This window comes from Mobula birostris, chromosome 20, assembly GCF_030028105.1.
Source record: "Mobula birostris isolate sMobBir1 chromosome 20, sMobBir1.hap1, whole genome shotgun sequence".
Classification (NCBI taxonomy): domain Eukaryota; kingdom Metazoa; phylum Chordata; class Chondrichthyes; order Myliobatiformes; family Myliobatidae; genus Mobula; species Mobula birostris.
The window spans coordinates 26,283,615-26,298,902 of record NC_092389.1 but is presented as its reverse complement, the minus strand read 5'-3'; the positions used below and the strand labels follow the sequence as shown (position 1 = coordinate 26,298,902).

General features: G+C 43.2%; 1 protein-coding gene across 2 annotated transcripts in view; it reads left to right on the top strand.

Annotated features, from left to right (window-relative positions):
- The window catches only part of robo4 (roundabout, axon guidance receptor, homolog 4 (Drosophila)), a 114,085-nt gene that overhangs the window by 87,272 nt on the left and 11,525 nt on the right, over positions 1-15,288 (top strand). For both annotated transcript variants that reach the window (XM_072238372.1, XM_072238373.1), the window contains 4 exons: positions 1,250-1,339; positions 9,866-10,007; positions 11,126-11,347; positions 13,113-13,525. In XM_072238372.1, the coding sequence (XP_072094473.1) occupies positions 1,250-1,339; positions 9,866-10,007; positions 11,126-11,347; positions 13,113-13,525 (867 nt within the window). The remainder of the gene's footprint in view (positions 1-1,249; positions 1,340-9,865; positions 10,008-11,125; positions 11,348-13,112; positions 13,526-15,288) is intronic.

The following is a 15,288-nucleotide window of genomic DNA, read 5'->3' as shown; positions in this document are numbered from 1 at the left end:
CTCTGGTGGTGTGTTTCTTTTAAAAAAAGGGTATGTGTGAGAGCATTGAGAGGAGACTATTGGAATAAGATACGGACAAATTGAGAGAGAGATAGGGAATAAAGAAGTTACTCCTTACATGCTCTTTTGTTTCATCCCACAGCATAGGCGCAGAGGGATGGGGATCACCATTCTGTGTCTCCCCAAACCTCTGGAGGCTAGAGATCACAGCTGATCAAGTTGGTGCCTCCATTTTAAATATCTCTCCCTCCCAAAAGCCCATAATTTGTTTCCCTGTGTTTCCATAGTAACTACTGCTAATTATGCTGAACTACAAAGGCATGATTATTCATAGAGACAGCTGGGTTCATGCTGTAATGTCAGATGTATATTTAAAGTGTTTACCTGCAAGTTAACATATATTAATCAATTGTTAAGCTGTTTATTATAACTATTTTAAGCCATCCATTTTACACATGCATCTCAGCTGAACTTTTTATGTTTATTTTAACTTCAATTAAATTATTTTGACCTCTTTATTTGAAGTGGTTTATTTTGTTTACCTTAACCTATATAGTTTATCTGCTTGGTTTCATCTGTCATTTTCAACTGCTCTCATCTGCTTTTTGGTTATTTTAGATGCATCCAAAAGACTTAATGGACATGAAAAACAGCTGAAAGCCTTCGAGCTTTGTACAGCCTTCAGAATACTTTATAAATGTGACCTTACACTTTGAGATAAGGGAAGGAGCGTCTCCGTGTTGGTTGGCTGTGGGAATGAATGCTGTTGATGCAGAGTTTGTATGTCTGATATATTATTCTATAAATTACAGGCATATGAATTAAGACAGCTTGGCCACTCAAACCTATTATTCAATAAGACCATGGATAATCTGATTGTAAACTCATCTCTACTTCCCTTGCTAACCTTTCACCCCTTGCTTACACCTATCTACTCTGCCTTTAAAATATTCAAAAACCCTACTTCCCACTGCCCTTTGAAGATCATTTCAAAGGCTCACAACTCCATGAGAGAAAACAAAAAATCATGTCATCTGCCTTAAATTGATGATGCCTTATTTATAAACAGTGGGCCATAGCTCCAGATTTTTGCACAAGAGGAAACAATGTCTCCACATTCAAGGACCTGCTAAGGATTGTACACACTTTAACTTATTTTTGTTGAGGTAAATTCTTTAACGGATGTATTTGAACTGATGCACTTTTATGATTTAAGGCCTCACAATGAATTTTCTTCAACAATTTCCAGGAAATATTGGGCCTGTAATAGCTATTTGCCGCAACCCAGCCACAAAGAATGTGCCAGGTGCCATCTCTAGCCCAGAAAACACTCGTAAAGGTAAAACCACCTGCATTTTCTATGTAATGACTGAATTTGATTTTATTTTTGGGACATTGACTCAAAAAGACAGGAATACACTTAGGAAAAGTATAAATTAATACCTTAAGCTAGAGGTGACAACATCTGGATATAATTTGGCTACCTTTGAATAGCTTGGGAGATGGGTTCAATTTTAATTGGAATTGGGCTAGCTACTATTGAAGATGGAGGGGTGGCAATGAGACTCGAGCTGCTTGAGATGTCCAAATGACTGGTCAGAATGACACCAACAAAGAATGTATGCCTTAATGAACGGGTTAGCCACAGAATTGGGAATTTGTTCGTTTGTTATGTGACGTGTCGTACGACATGGGCGAACGTGGTCTTTCCATGACCATGATTGTTCCCGGCAAATTTTTCTACAGAAGTGGTTTGCCATTGCTGCCTTCTGGGCAGTTTCTTCACAAGACGGGAGACCCCAGCCGTTATCAATACTCTTAAGAGATTGTCTGCCTGGCGTCAGTGGCCACATAACCAGGACTTGTGATGTTCACCAGCTGTTCATATGACCATCCATCACCTGCTCCCGTGGCTTCACGTGACCCTGATTTTGGGGTTGGGGGGGTGCTAAGCAGGTGCTACACTTTGCCCAAGGGTGACCTGCAGGCTAGCAGAGGGAAGGAGCCCCTTACACCTCCTTTGATAGAGACGTATCTCCACCCAATTAGGAGTATAATTATTAAACGTGTTAAAACTAACAGCAGTTAAGTCAAATCACATCCATTCCTGCCAAAGGGTCTCAGCCAGAAATGTCGACTGTACTCTTTTCCGTAGATGTTGCCTGGCCTGCTGAGTTCCTCCAGCATTGTGTGTGTTGCAAGTAGTTAAAGTCAAAATGATTACCACAAATGGACTGCAGTGTTTACCACTTGTAGCTCATATAGCCAATGAATTGAATATGAACATTGGGATACTAATGTGGAATGAACTAGGGCTAAACTAGCATTTTTTGAGTATTGAGTGGACATTATGGATAGAAGTTTATTCTGTAACCTACCTGTGGGAGTGCTCAAAAAAATTGCTTCACTATGCTCTTCATTTGGGGAAGAACCAAGAAATATTTACCATCTGTCATTGGAACTCTTGCCTAATCCGCCAAAGAACAACTTTGAAAGCTCCATCATTCTATTCTTCTCAGAGTAACATGGCACCAGCATCTCGCGTGTTTTGTCACTTTCAAGTTGTCTCCTGTTTTTCCTTCTCCTAAAGGTATGGATGCTGTCAGCATAGTTATTCTTCAAGAGTGAGTCTGAGATTCACCCAGTCATGTCTCCGCCTCACCTCTGCCTTCATTGGAGAGCTGAACATTTCTTCAGGAAGCCTGACTTTTCCTTGACTTGCCCCAGATCGTCTTTCTGGAGGGACTGGGCAGATCCGAGCACTGTGTTAAATGAGCAGTCACTAACCAGAGGTAAATGGTTGGCCAAGGTGGGCTAATCATTCTTGTGGTTCGGAGGGACCAGTGCTCTGTCACAAGTTACAGTGACTCTGCTGTGGTTTGACTTTGTGCACCAACGAAGGCTTTTTCTCTCGATGCAGTAAATGCATTTTTGCCTCGTAGTGTTGCACCTGCGGTTCGGCCTCAGCCTCATTGTGCAGAACCTGTGACTCCCTCAAGGACAAGTGGTAGCACAATGCCTGCAACTATGTTCCGTAGTGCAGTGCATACAATTTGCTTTCACGCTGGGCCTCCTGTTGCACAGATGCCATGTGCGTCCACCCTCTCCTTTCCCCAAATGGTCTCACAATGCAGCAATTAAATCAAAGTTGGTGGGCCCAAAGTCCCATGAGCCTCATTCTTGATGGTCATCTGGTGACGGTCTCTACTCATGTTGTCCAGCGCTTATCCTGCCAGGGCCGTCAGCCTTCTCATTTTTGTGTTTTTTTTTTCAAATTTCTTATTTAGAGATGCAGAATGATAACAGGCCCTTCTGGCCCAATTATGCCCATGTGATCAATTAACCTACTAACCCACAAGTCTTTGGGCTGTGGGAAGAAACGGAACGTCTGGAGGACCATGTGGTCACGGGGGAAGCGTACAAACTTCTTCCAGACAGTGGCAGTGTCGAACCCAGGTCACTCACGCTGTAATGGCATTATGCTAAACGCCACACCACCATGTGGCCTGGCTGACTTTAACATAATCAATCACTCAGAGTGAGAGGGAGGTCGGGAACGCTGAGTCTGGAGATGATATGATCCAGAAGCTCCTTCAAAAGTCAAGACAGAGGTGGTTACAGCTGTTTTACTAGGGTGTTCCTAATAAAGAAATAACACTAACCAACTCACTCCACTGCAAGGAAGAGAGAAAGCTATGGAAGAGAACAAAGGGAAATGAGAAAGGCAAAGAAGTTTCTGTCATATTATACTAAAAACTAGCTTAAACTAGACATATAAGATAAACTCCATTGATAAGAGGCAGCCTATGAAGCTGTCATGTTCAATGGTTTTGCACATGCTGGAGAACTACAGAAAAATACAGAACTAGGTATACTGCAATTACTAAAAATTCACTGAACAATTATAAGCATCCGTTAGTCTTACGAGACCTGGAAAGTCTTCACTCTCCAGGGCGCAGGCCTGGGCAAGGTTGTATGGAAGACCAGCAGTTGCCCATGCTGCAAGTCTCCCCTCTCCATGACACCAATGTTGTCCAAGGGAAGGGCATTAGGACCCATACAGCTTGGCACCGGTGTCGTCGCAGAGCGATGTGTGATTAAGTGCCTTGCTCAAGGACACAACACGCTGCTTCAGCTGGGGATTGAACTCACGACCTTCAGGTCACTAGTCCAATGCCTTAACCACTTGGTCACGTACCCACAATTAACCACTTGGCCACATGCCTAGAAGCAGGTAACTTATATAAGCATATATGCAAGCATAGAGATGGTTAAATACAGGAAAAATAACAATTTAGACTCTGATCCAACAGGAGCAATGCCAAGTTAATATGTCCCTAACACCATTGGTAGACTTCGCATGTGGAGCTGGGGCCTTCCACTCGCTTGAGGGGAAGGCAGCAGAGCACCGTAATAGAGCTGCTGTAGAGACTTGGGTTCGATCCTGACCTCTGGTGCTGACTGTGTGGAGCTTATACAGTACTTTCTTTCTGTGACCAGGTGGGCCTCCTCTGGTTTCTCCTGACATCCCAAAGACATGTGAGTTCATAGATTAATTAGTCTCTCTAAATTGTCCCTAGTATGTAGGTGAGTGGTACAGCTTCAGGGAAGTTGATGGGAATGTAGGGAAAATAAAATAGGAATAATGTAGGATGAGGATAAGTGAATGGTAGATGGTTAGTGTAGTCTTAGTGGGCTCTTTCAATGCAGAAACAGTGGGCTCTTCCTGCATTGTATGCCTCAATGACACTCAACAAACCAGCTAGTTGACATCAGGCCCAAGCCCTCACCAGAAAGCAAGTGCAGAATGGCACATTGATATTGCCACTGGCTCGTCTGCAACACACACCATGCTTTCTTTCTAAAATGGTTCATCATTCTTTCTTCTGAATCGTCACAGGTGATGGGTTCAAAACCTGTTCCTGGAGGTGAGAGTGGAATCCAGGGCACCCACACCTGTAGATTTCAAAGCAAGATTGAACTTTGAATGAGGCTATTCAACGTGCAAGGATCTATCATCTTTTAACAGCACCCAGAAGCATATTGTGGTTTTATAAAGTATTCCTGATGTACAATATGAATGCACCAGTCTTTCTGAATTCTGTCATTGCTCATTGCTGTTTACTGCCTCTAGAGAGCAGCACTAACTCACAGATGCTCGGATATCCTAGTTCTTTACTTCTCTTTTCTGTTCGGCTGCCAGTGTAACAGGAATACAGTTTCACGTGTTCTAGCAACTCTCCAGGATAGCATACAGTTAGACAGAGTGGTATAGCATGCTATTTACCCCGGGGGGGGGGTCAGATCCTAATTTCGACCAGCCTTAAGTCTGTATCACTGATAAATGAGCAGGAGTTTAATCCTGAGGCAAAAAGAAATGTGCAACGCGCTGGGGGACCTCAGGGTCTCAACCTGAAATGATGACAATTCCTCCCTCTGTGCACGTGCTGCTCAACCCACTGAGCTCTGCCAGCATTTTGCCTTTTTCTCAGATTCCATCATCTACACAATCGCTTGTGTCTCCGTTTAATCCTGGGCTCTTCCCTCTTCTCAGCTCAGTTCTACCACAGATCACTCATTCTTGTTAAAGTGTTTAATATATTTTGTTCATTATGTTTATCCTAGAAGTAACCTTTAGTTATATAGGCAACAATTAAAATAAGTTGAAAAACTTTCAGAAAGTATAAATAAATAATGTATTCCATGGTGTAGCAAATATAGCACAAATTCAGTGGGAAAATGGTTCACTCCTGTGCAGTGTCCCTCTACAGCTCCAACAGGTATGTTCCTAGCTGCCTGATATTACATTAATATTTCCCAAAGAGATGGAGGCTGTGTAGTGCATAGGTTTAAGGTGAGAGGGGAGAGACTTAGAAGGAACCTGATGGCAACTTTTTCACCAGAGGGTGGTCAGGATATGGAATGAGCTGCCAATAGTTTAATAGTTCAGAGGAAGTGGTCGAGGCTCATGTGAAAAGTAATTGAACAGGTACATGGATAGAAATGGTTTAGTGCAATTGTGTGCAATGGGACTACTTGCATGCAATTGGGCCAAAGGACCTACTGCCATGCTGTGTGTGTTTATATCTGGTAGCATTTAGTAGTTTAAAAATGTGCTGTACAGAAAGGTATGCATAGTCATATGGAAGTGTAGTTGCATAATTATATATAAGGCACAGTAATATAGTATATGTAATACTTGGCATATATTATTGGTGCAATATATACAACAGTAGATAGAATATGTAACATGGGTTCAAGCATTAAACTGGAATTAAATCAAACAAAAAGTATGAAACGAGTGATTTAGTCTGTATACAAAAGGGAATAATGTGTCCCAGGTAGCTGGCTGAACTATTAACTCAACTGGTACTTATTCACATTCTAAAGCTGTCTTTGCATCATTCCATTCTGGTCAGTTGTGCTCTCTGGTGATGTTCAAGTTCTTGAACTAACCTTAACCCTACCTCAATAATGGAACACTATGACCCACCATTTGCATTTCCATGGACTTGTTTGTGATTTTATTTTTCCACAAATGTCTTGTTTTGCAGTCTTTTGTTCTCTTTCATCATTGTCTTGTATAATTTAATATAACTTGTGTTCCGTGCTTTATTTTGTCTAAATCTATGTGTTTGTGATTCTACCACAGGTAAGTTTTAATTGTCCCTGTCCATCACAGTGTACTCAATGTACTCAAACTCTTGAGGTTTTCTCCCCATAGACAATTCTGTGCCACTTAAAAACGGTTATTGGAGCCACAGAGAGGACTCAGCTACACTGAGGAAAATTCACGGTAGTGTCTTTATGAGGTAGGAGTAAATTAGAATATGTGGAGGACGCTCATGCCGTCGCAGGGAGGACGTGCAGACAGACAGCACCGGAGATCAGGATTGAAGCTGGGGCCGTGAAGCATAGATTTGATGGTTGAATGGCCTTCTATCTTGTAAGATAATACAAGTGGTCCCTGGATAATGAACACAGATGTCCATAAGTTGGAAAGAACACAAAATTCACTTGATAAGGGTAACCACGCCTCCACAGTGTTGTAATTATTGGTATTAAAAGCAGATATGATTTGTAAGAAAGAAGAATTCACTGGTTGGCTAAGGTAGTGAAGGTTTAAGAAGAGCTCAGGGCCTTTTGGTACTTTTCAACAGGCGCTACGTCTGTTCGTATGTCGGATTTTTGAATTTAATAGTATGTGAGTTCATAATATTATGGGGGTATGTGCAAGTCGGGCAACATGGAGAGGGCCTTTAATGCAAATAACATTTCATTTCATAATCATCTTTAATTGGTTCTAACTCGACAATACAGATAAAATGTACTTGGAGAGAGAATAAGGGAGACAAAGTCCTTTGTCATCACTCCTCGTACAAAGGTCTGCGAAGATTCATCATTAGCCCAGTGTCAGCATGTGCGGCCGAGGCAGGAGGCTGTAGAAAAATCTCAAACAAGCAATTGGCCACAATGCTTAGTCTGACCCTCCAAAGTCAAAAACCAAAGCCCCGTCTTCCTCCTTGTGTGGACAAAAGATCATCTTAAAAAAAAAATGGGATTCTCCTTGTTCCTTGACCCATAATTATCCCTTAACTAATATTAGCAAAACTAATCCCCTGGTCTTTTACCACTTTACTGTTTCTATGAATTGTTTTCCATCTTATCTCTGTGCAATTGGAAATGACTTTACTGCTCAGGTGTAGGATTTGCCAGATGATCATAGAGTCTCGTTAGTTGGCTGCTGTGATAATTGGTTCAACTCGAGAAATTCAGTTGGGCATGAGGCTTCGCCAAATCAGCTTTGTATCATGCCATTGGAAGCTATACGAATGTCGTGGGGTGGGTTGTGGAACGAGGAAGAGGATAATGCATGCAGGGAAGGTAAGGAGAAGTTCAGAGATCTGTTGGTGGAGGTGGTTCAAGGCTTAAAGTAAGTTTATTATCGAAGTATTTATATGTCACCATATACAACCCTGAGATTCATTTTCTTGTGGACATTCACAGTAAATACAAAGAAATGTCATAGAATCAATGAAAACCCGCACACAGCAAGTAAACCACCAATGAGCAAAAGACCAGAAACAGTGCAAATATTAAATAAATGAACAAATAAGTAAGGAATAAATATCAAGAACCTGAGATGAAGAGTCCTTGAAAGTGAGTCTATAGGTTGTGGGAGCAGTCCAGTGTTGGGGCAAGTGAAGTTAACCCCTCTGGATCAGGAGTCTGATGAGGGGTAATAACTGTTCTTGAGCCTGGTGGTGTGAGTCCTGAGACTCTTGTACCTCCTCCTCGATGGCTGCAGTGAGAAGGGAGCATGGCCTGGATGGTGGGGGTCCTTGATGAAGGATGCTGCTTTCCTGCAACAGCGCTCCACGTAGATGTCCTTAATGGTGGGGGGAGCATACCCGTGATGGAACGGGCTATATCCAGTAATTTTTGCAGGCTTTTCTGTTCAAGAGCATTGGTGTTTCCATACCAGGTCATGATGCAACCAGTCAGTATACTCCCCACTGCATATCTATAGACGTTTGTCGGAGTTCTAGATGATGGATCATTGCAAACTTCTAAGGGAGTAGAGGTGCTGCCGTGCTTTCTTTGTAATAGCACTTGCGTGCTGGGCCCAGGACAGATCCTCTGAAATGATAACACTGAAGTATTTAAAGTTGCTGACCCCCTGTACCTCTGATCCACCAACGAAGACTGGCTCATGGATCTCTGGTTTCCTCCTTCTGTAGTCAATAATCAGCTCCTTGGTCTTGCTGATATTGAGTAAGAGGCTGCTGTTGTGACACCACTCAGCCAAGCAGTTGTTGGATGCGGTCAGGAGTTTAAGGGGGTGGTCTGGGAGTGTAGGGGATGTTGCTTTATATTGGCAAACGGCGCCGTGGACAAGCACTGGAGGATATATATATGGTGGAAAATGGGGGCAGTGATCAGGGCAGCAGGAGGTAAGTGCCCACATCCAGTTTGGGAACTTTTGTCCAGAGCTCTCTTTTGTACACTCACCGTTGCAAAGTACGCGGAGTAAAGTCCTTCACCGAGCAAGGTCAACTTGGCTGAATATAGGGTCATGGTCTTGCAGCATGAGAACCGAACCTTCAGCTCACCATGTCCGCAACAGCTCTCAGTCACCCATTTCCTTGACTTCAATTGCGACTGGCGTTCTAGAGATGAGAACACAGTGAAGAAGTTCAGCATGGTTGTGTGTCAATTAAACCTCAACAAGACACCAACCAATTGATGGGACGTGGCTTGTATGGCCATCTCATTTTGAAACTGCTCAAAGAAGTGAGAGCCAGTTTGAGTAGGTGCACTGCATCGTGTAGAATGCAAGAGCTAAACTGTGTAATCTCCTAGAAACAGCAACAGAATAAATGCCCAAGTTATCGGCTTTTCTGATACTACCTGAGGGATAACTATGGGTCAATGGACAGGAAGAATGCCATTGGTCTCTTCCAGACTGACTTCACCTGTGCTATGGAAACCGGCTTTTGTGCAGGTTGGAAATCATGCTGGTGTCATTGAGCTGCATGTAGCAGTCCATTCAGCCCCACTGTGATAGCCCGGGCTGATTTGGATACACAGTGGATGCAGAAGGAAAATGGCAGTGTTTGTAATCCGTATGCTGAATCCTCAGTCATCAATGCATAGTATAAAGAAGTGAGGTGTGGTGCAGTCTCGTTTCTTGGTGTTTGTCATTAATATTGACATTCATGTTCTGCACAATAAGTGACAACATTGCCAGGGAAGTGATGTCATGTCATCTGAGTCTGTACATTACAATAGGACCATGGAGTTATGGCTGAATTAGGTTTCCAAGTGCTGGCCTGTGCCTTTAACCTCGATGTCTCTTTGGCAGGTGATGGGAAGCCAGTGTTGAAGACTTTCTGTTCCCCAAAGGCCCAGCATCATGGTTTCGGACTAAAACTTGTTGACGCTCTTCCTCCTCCTCCCCCTCGCCCTGTAGAGGAACCAGGAGAGGTCCAAGGCACAGAAGAAAGGTAAGGGTCATTTTATATTTCTGAGCATAGTGGAGAGGAGAAAGGTGGAGAATTTATCCATGACCTTGAAGGAAAGTGGGAGAGCCACACTACTGACGTCCCCATTCTGATATCACATGTGAGGTGGAAAGTTGTTAATGGTGCTATAAGTTGCTTCATTGTCCTTGAGATAAGGAGACAAAGTTGGTGTTCCTCCAAACTGAGTGAGATGTTGGATGAGAGTAGGAATGGACCTGGTTGCAGTAGTACTCTCACCACTACTCAGTTTGGTGATCGGAATCTGGCGTGTTACTCATCCTCTGGAACAAGGAATTATCATGAAGTTCGGCCTGTGCCACTGAGGGGTGAAATCAGGGAGCACTTTTACACCCATAGGTGGTGGAAATTTATTACATGTCCTTCATAAGGCTATGGAAATGATCACTTCAATTTAGAAGAGAGAAAGGAGCAGATTTTTTTAAGAAATGGTTATTTCTAAAAAGGGATATAGGACAGAGGCAGAGGTTGAGTTACCAAGCAGTTATGATCTGGATGCATGGTAGGAAAACAGTGCTGTAACAGGACCAGCAATGCAGAATGCTAGACTTGCCATCCAGAAATGTGGGTTCAAAACTCCATGCAGTGAAGGAACTCAAGTTCACGAGTAAATAAATGTGGAATATTAACTGCAAGCTTTGACAATGACTGTGCAGCAATTGAATTGTTTAAGAAAAACAATGTATCTTAGAAAATCAGCTATTCTTACTATGTCCAGCTATCTCACTCCAGAGCCACTTAACCCTTAAGGGTTGATTTAAACATAAAGTGAATGAAGCGAAGGATTCTGGGCCTGAACATCAACAACCACTTTACATCTCAAGCTACTAACATTGAAAAGTAACCTACAGAATATCACAGGGCTGTTAACAAATAAAATTTTAATCCAAACAATACAGGAGGCTTAAAGGCACATGGTAAAATGGTGTGTTTTAAGAATTGCTTCATGTGGGAGAGAAGCACAAGGTTGTGGGTTGACTTGTGCTTGTTCTGATTTTCTTTAGTACCCATTCCTCAACACAAGGACGTTCAGTAAGAGAAACTTCAAGGGAAAGGCTCACTGGTACTGGTCTTTGTTTCAGGCAAAGCAAATCTGCAAAGACTTCTGAATCAAAAAGGGTCTCACCAAGAAGAACGAGGAAGGACTGCTGCTCTTTTTCAGGAGACAAGTTGTCAACTCACACCACGTGTTACAGCCATCAGTCCACTGCCACTCTCCCCCTGTCTACGAACAATGCTGAGGAGGGTCTCCGTCCAGAACAAGTAGCTCATTATCTGGAGCTGACAGGCGAGAGCAACCAAAGGTTTGAGGAGGAATCTTCAGCTTTTCTAAACTTTCTGTCACCGCACTTGAGGATTTCTGGATGAGAGAAATTCTTAGTGATGCACCTAGTAGATCTGCTGCCTCACAGTGCCAGAAACCTGGGTTCAATCCTGGCTTTGGGTATCGTCCCTGTAGAGTTTGCATGTTCTCCCTATAACCATGTGGATTTGCTGCATGCATTCTGGTTTCCTCCCACATTCCAAAAACATGTTGGTTAATAGATTAATTGGTTACTGTAAATTTCCCCCTAGGATGTAGGTGAGTTCCAGAATCTGGTGGGGGGGAGGCATGTTGATGAGAACTGTAGGGAGAATAAAAAAGGATTGATAATAGGATCAGTATATTAGTATAAACGGGTATTTGATGGTCAGTGTAGACCGGATGGGCGCAAGGGCGCGTCTCTGTTCTGTGTGTCTGAGAAGTTTGAAGTGTGACTCAACAGAGGCCCCTTAAATAGACTCCCTCAATAGTAGGATCTAATATGTTGGCACTCGATAGTGTACATGGAGAAAGCATGCTCCTCAGGCCAGGATTGTGAACATAACATTTTCATGTACCACTTCCAGAGTGAATTGAGAAGAAATTTGCTTACCCATAGACTGGTGACAATATAAAGTATGCTCTCAAAAAGAATAGTTGAGATGAAGAGCAGAGAACATGGATAATGGGAAGGCTGGGATAAAAGGAGGGGAGGAGAAGGCCTGTGTGGGTATAAGCACAAACACAGCACGTGGTCTAGTTTTTGTGGACCATTCTATGTCATGTCACCAATGATCTGATAATTACCATTGTCTAGGGTCTTGGTTTGAAACGTCGACTGCTTCTTCATTCCCATGGATGCTCCCTGCTGAGTTCCTCCAGCATTTTGTGTGTGTTGCTTTGGATTTTCTGTCATCTGCAGAACTTCTTGTGTTTATGATTTGCCCCTCTAGTGTGTTGTTATTTACAGTCAAACTAAAAAAAATCAAGCTGAGGCAATATGTTTGTGGTGTTCCTTTCACTACCTTCTTGCAGGGTTACCTAACACATTCTGACATGAGGATTTACAGCAATTAGCTTGTATGTTGGAAGCTTCTAAACAGAGTAATGTTCTCATGACTAGTTTATCCGGGTTAGTAAAGTTAAAGGAGGGGCTAAATATTGTCCATAAAATGGGGCATAACTTTTAAAAACCATAAGACTCTTATTTTCTTTTGAATTTGGTAGCAAGGAAATTGGGTCCGCCAATAGCTGCTCTTTCCCAGCATGCCTTTGCCACTACTTTGCAAATCTAATACTTTAATCTCATTCTCATTTTGAGGGTTCTTTGGGTGATTTTTTTTTTAGTGAACGAATTCTGCTTACTAGCCACTGTTTGAACAGGTTTGAGAGGCAGAGTAGCCTACCCTTGCTCCTACTATGTGCATTTGATCGTTCCATCCTCCCTAGCAGCCTCTGTCTAATGTGGGTAACCTCTGTGGTTTGTTCGACTTTTGAGTAACTATGATCAACCCTTCTGGTCATATGGAAACCCTTGGTTTCTTCCATCCTGTTGGTCTTGAGTTGCCAATATCTTTAGCTGTAGAATTTCCTCCAAAAGCTAGTTCTGTGATTTCCCACTTTTTCTTTGTTGCCAATGCTCAAAGTGTAGCGCTGCTGTAAAGTATTTTAAAATGTTTTAATACTTTTGATCAGTTATAGAGACACTTGCAAGTTAAGCTGCTGGTGATGGGAATTGATGAAACTTTGTTTTTCCTTACTTACAGGCACTTTACAGACAATGTATCCACTTTTGAAAGACCTTTCTCACCTCCCCATACATACGGGTACATCTGCGGGCCACAACTCTCTGACCTGGAAACAGACACTGCGGACTATGACGACGATGATGATGACCTGGACATGGAGGTTGCCCGCGTGAACTTGCGCCGATATTTTCACAGGTCCTGCCACAGCCCGACTTCCAGCCTCAGCGAGTGCGAGAGCTCCCTGGCGGGGTCTTTGGCCAACGGCTGGGGCTCAGTGTCTGAGGACAATTTCACCAGTGCCCGTTGCAGCATGGTCAGCTCATCTGATGGCTCCTTCCTCATGGACGCCAACTTTGCTCAGGCACTGGCTGTGGCAGTAGACAGCTTCTGCTTTGGGCTGACACAGCCGGAGAAGGAAACTCCTTACACAGGTACATCCCACTGTGGCATTTCAACAGAGCTAACGTTTATGCTGAATATCACGTTGGGATCACTAAGTGGATCCAGAAGGACAGGCCATACAGCATATCCCAGCTGGTCTAGTGAGCCTGATGGTGGCACCCTGGCCTTTGTGTCAGGAGCCTATAGTTTCAATTCCCATTCCAGTACAGAATTATAAGGTGTGAGGAGGCTATTTGGCCCTTTGTCCTTCAGCTAGCTCTTTTGATGAGCCATTGTCCTTGTTTTTTTAAGCTGGAAATTTTCTTCATTTTCTTTTCAAAAGTTGAATTTGTTTCATCTTTTTCCCAAGTAGTGAGTTCCAGATTATAGTCAGCTGTGTTTCAAAAAAGGCCTTATTTCTTCTGCCTGTTTCTTTTGGACCAGTTTCCTTTGGCTGGATGCCTGTAGAAACAGAATCAGCGTGCTGGATATAGGTAGAAATTCAGCGGTTCAAGATGTGATTCAGAACCCCATTCACTGTAGTCACCAGTTCAACATTATGCTTCTCCCAGTCCTCCAGTCACTTCATCCATTCCCAGGATTTAGTTTGAATCCTACAGTGCTGAGTTTAGTGAACATTTTCTCCTCTGGCGACGTGTGAAAGGTCTTGAGCCGAACTATCGACTGCCCATTTTCTGCTACCATTGATGCTGCCTGACCTGCTGAGTTCCTTTGGCAGATAGTTTTTCCAGTTTCTCATGTGGAACTTTGGAAGAGGCCTTTTGGAAGTAAACTGCATCTTTTCATTAAAGGTCCTACAGACCCCTTCCATCCCACTTCGTCAAAGGAGTGGCATAGTTGCGCAGCTAGTAGAGTTGCTGCCTTACAGTATCAGAGACTCGTGTCCAATCCTGATCTACGTTCTCGACTGTGTGGAATTTGCACATACTCCTGCTGACCACGTGGGTTTTCTCTGGGTTCTCCGCCGTAGACATGGGGTTTGTTGGTTAACTGACAACTCCAAACTACCCCCAGTGTGTGGGTGAGTGGTGGAACGTGGAGAAGAGTTGCTGAGAATGCGTGGAGAATAAACACAATTGGATTAATGAAGGATTGGTATAAATGGGTTAGAGCACATTCAGTGGGCTGAAGGGCCTTTCTCCATAGATCATGTCTTTGTCTCTAAGAGTTAATAATGAGACAATATGATTACATAACTTCCCAATGCTGATTTATGCAGTATAGACACTTCACTCCAGTGTGTGTATGTCTGCCTACTACTCAGTGAGGAGCCATTTAATTCCCTATGCCTATTCCCCAACGTTTTCTTTGAGGATCTGTCTCATTTCCCTTTGAAGGGTGTTGTCGCCTTGTGTTGACCCGTGGGAGACACTAGTCTGCATATTTTTTGGTTTGCTGAGTTTGCTGCACTGTCCATCTCCCTCATCTGTTTAATGTGCTTCATGACCAGGGAGTAATTGGAATTGGCTTATTATTGTCAGATATACTGAGATACAGTGAAATGCTTGTCTTGCATACTGTTCATACAGATCAGGTCATTACCCGGTATGTTGAGGTAGGACAAAGTAAAACAATAACAATGTGTAACAGCTACAGAGAGACAGGCAGAACCGTGGAAGTAAAACTTGTGGAAACAGACAACTCACACAGCTGGATATGCTGAGGAGGCTCTGATTGTCTCTGCCACTTCCATGGCCGTACAGAGGCAGTACATTGGCTGTCTGGCCAACCTCTGGGATCCAGGCCTGCATTGCAACCTGCAGCAGATTTCCATCTCCCCCAGTTAGTAAAT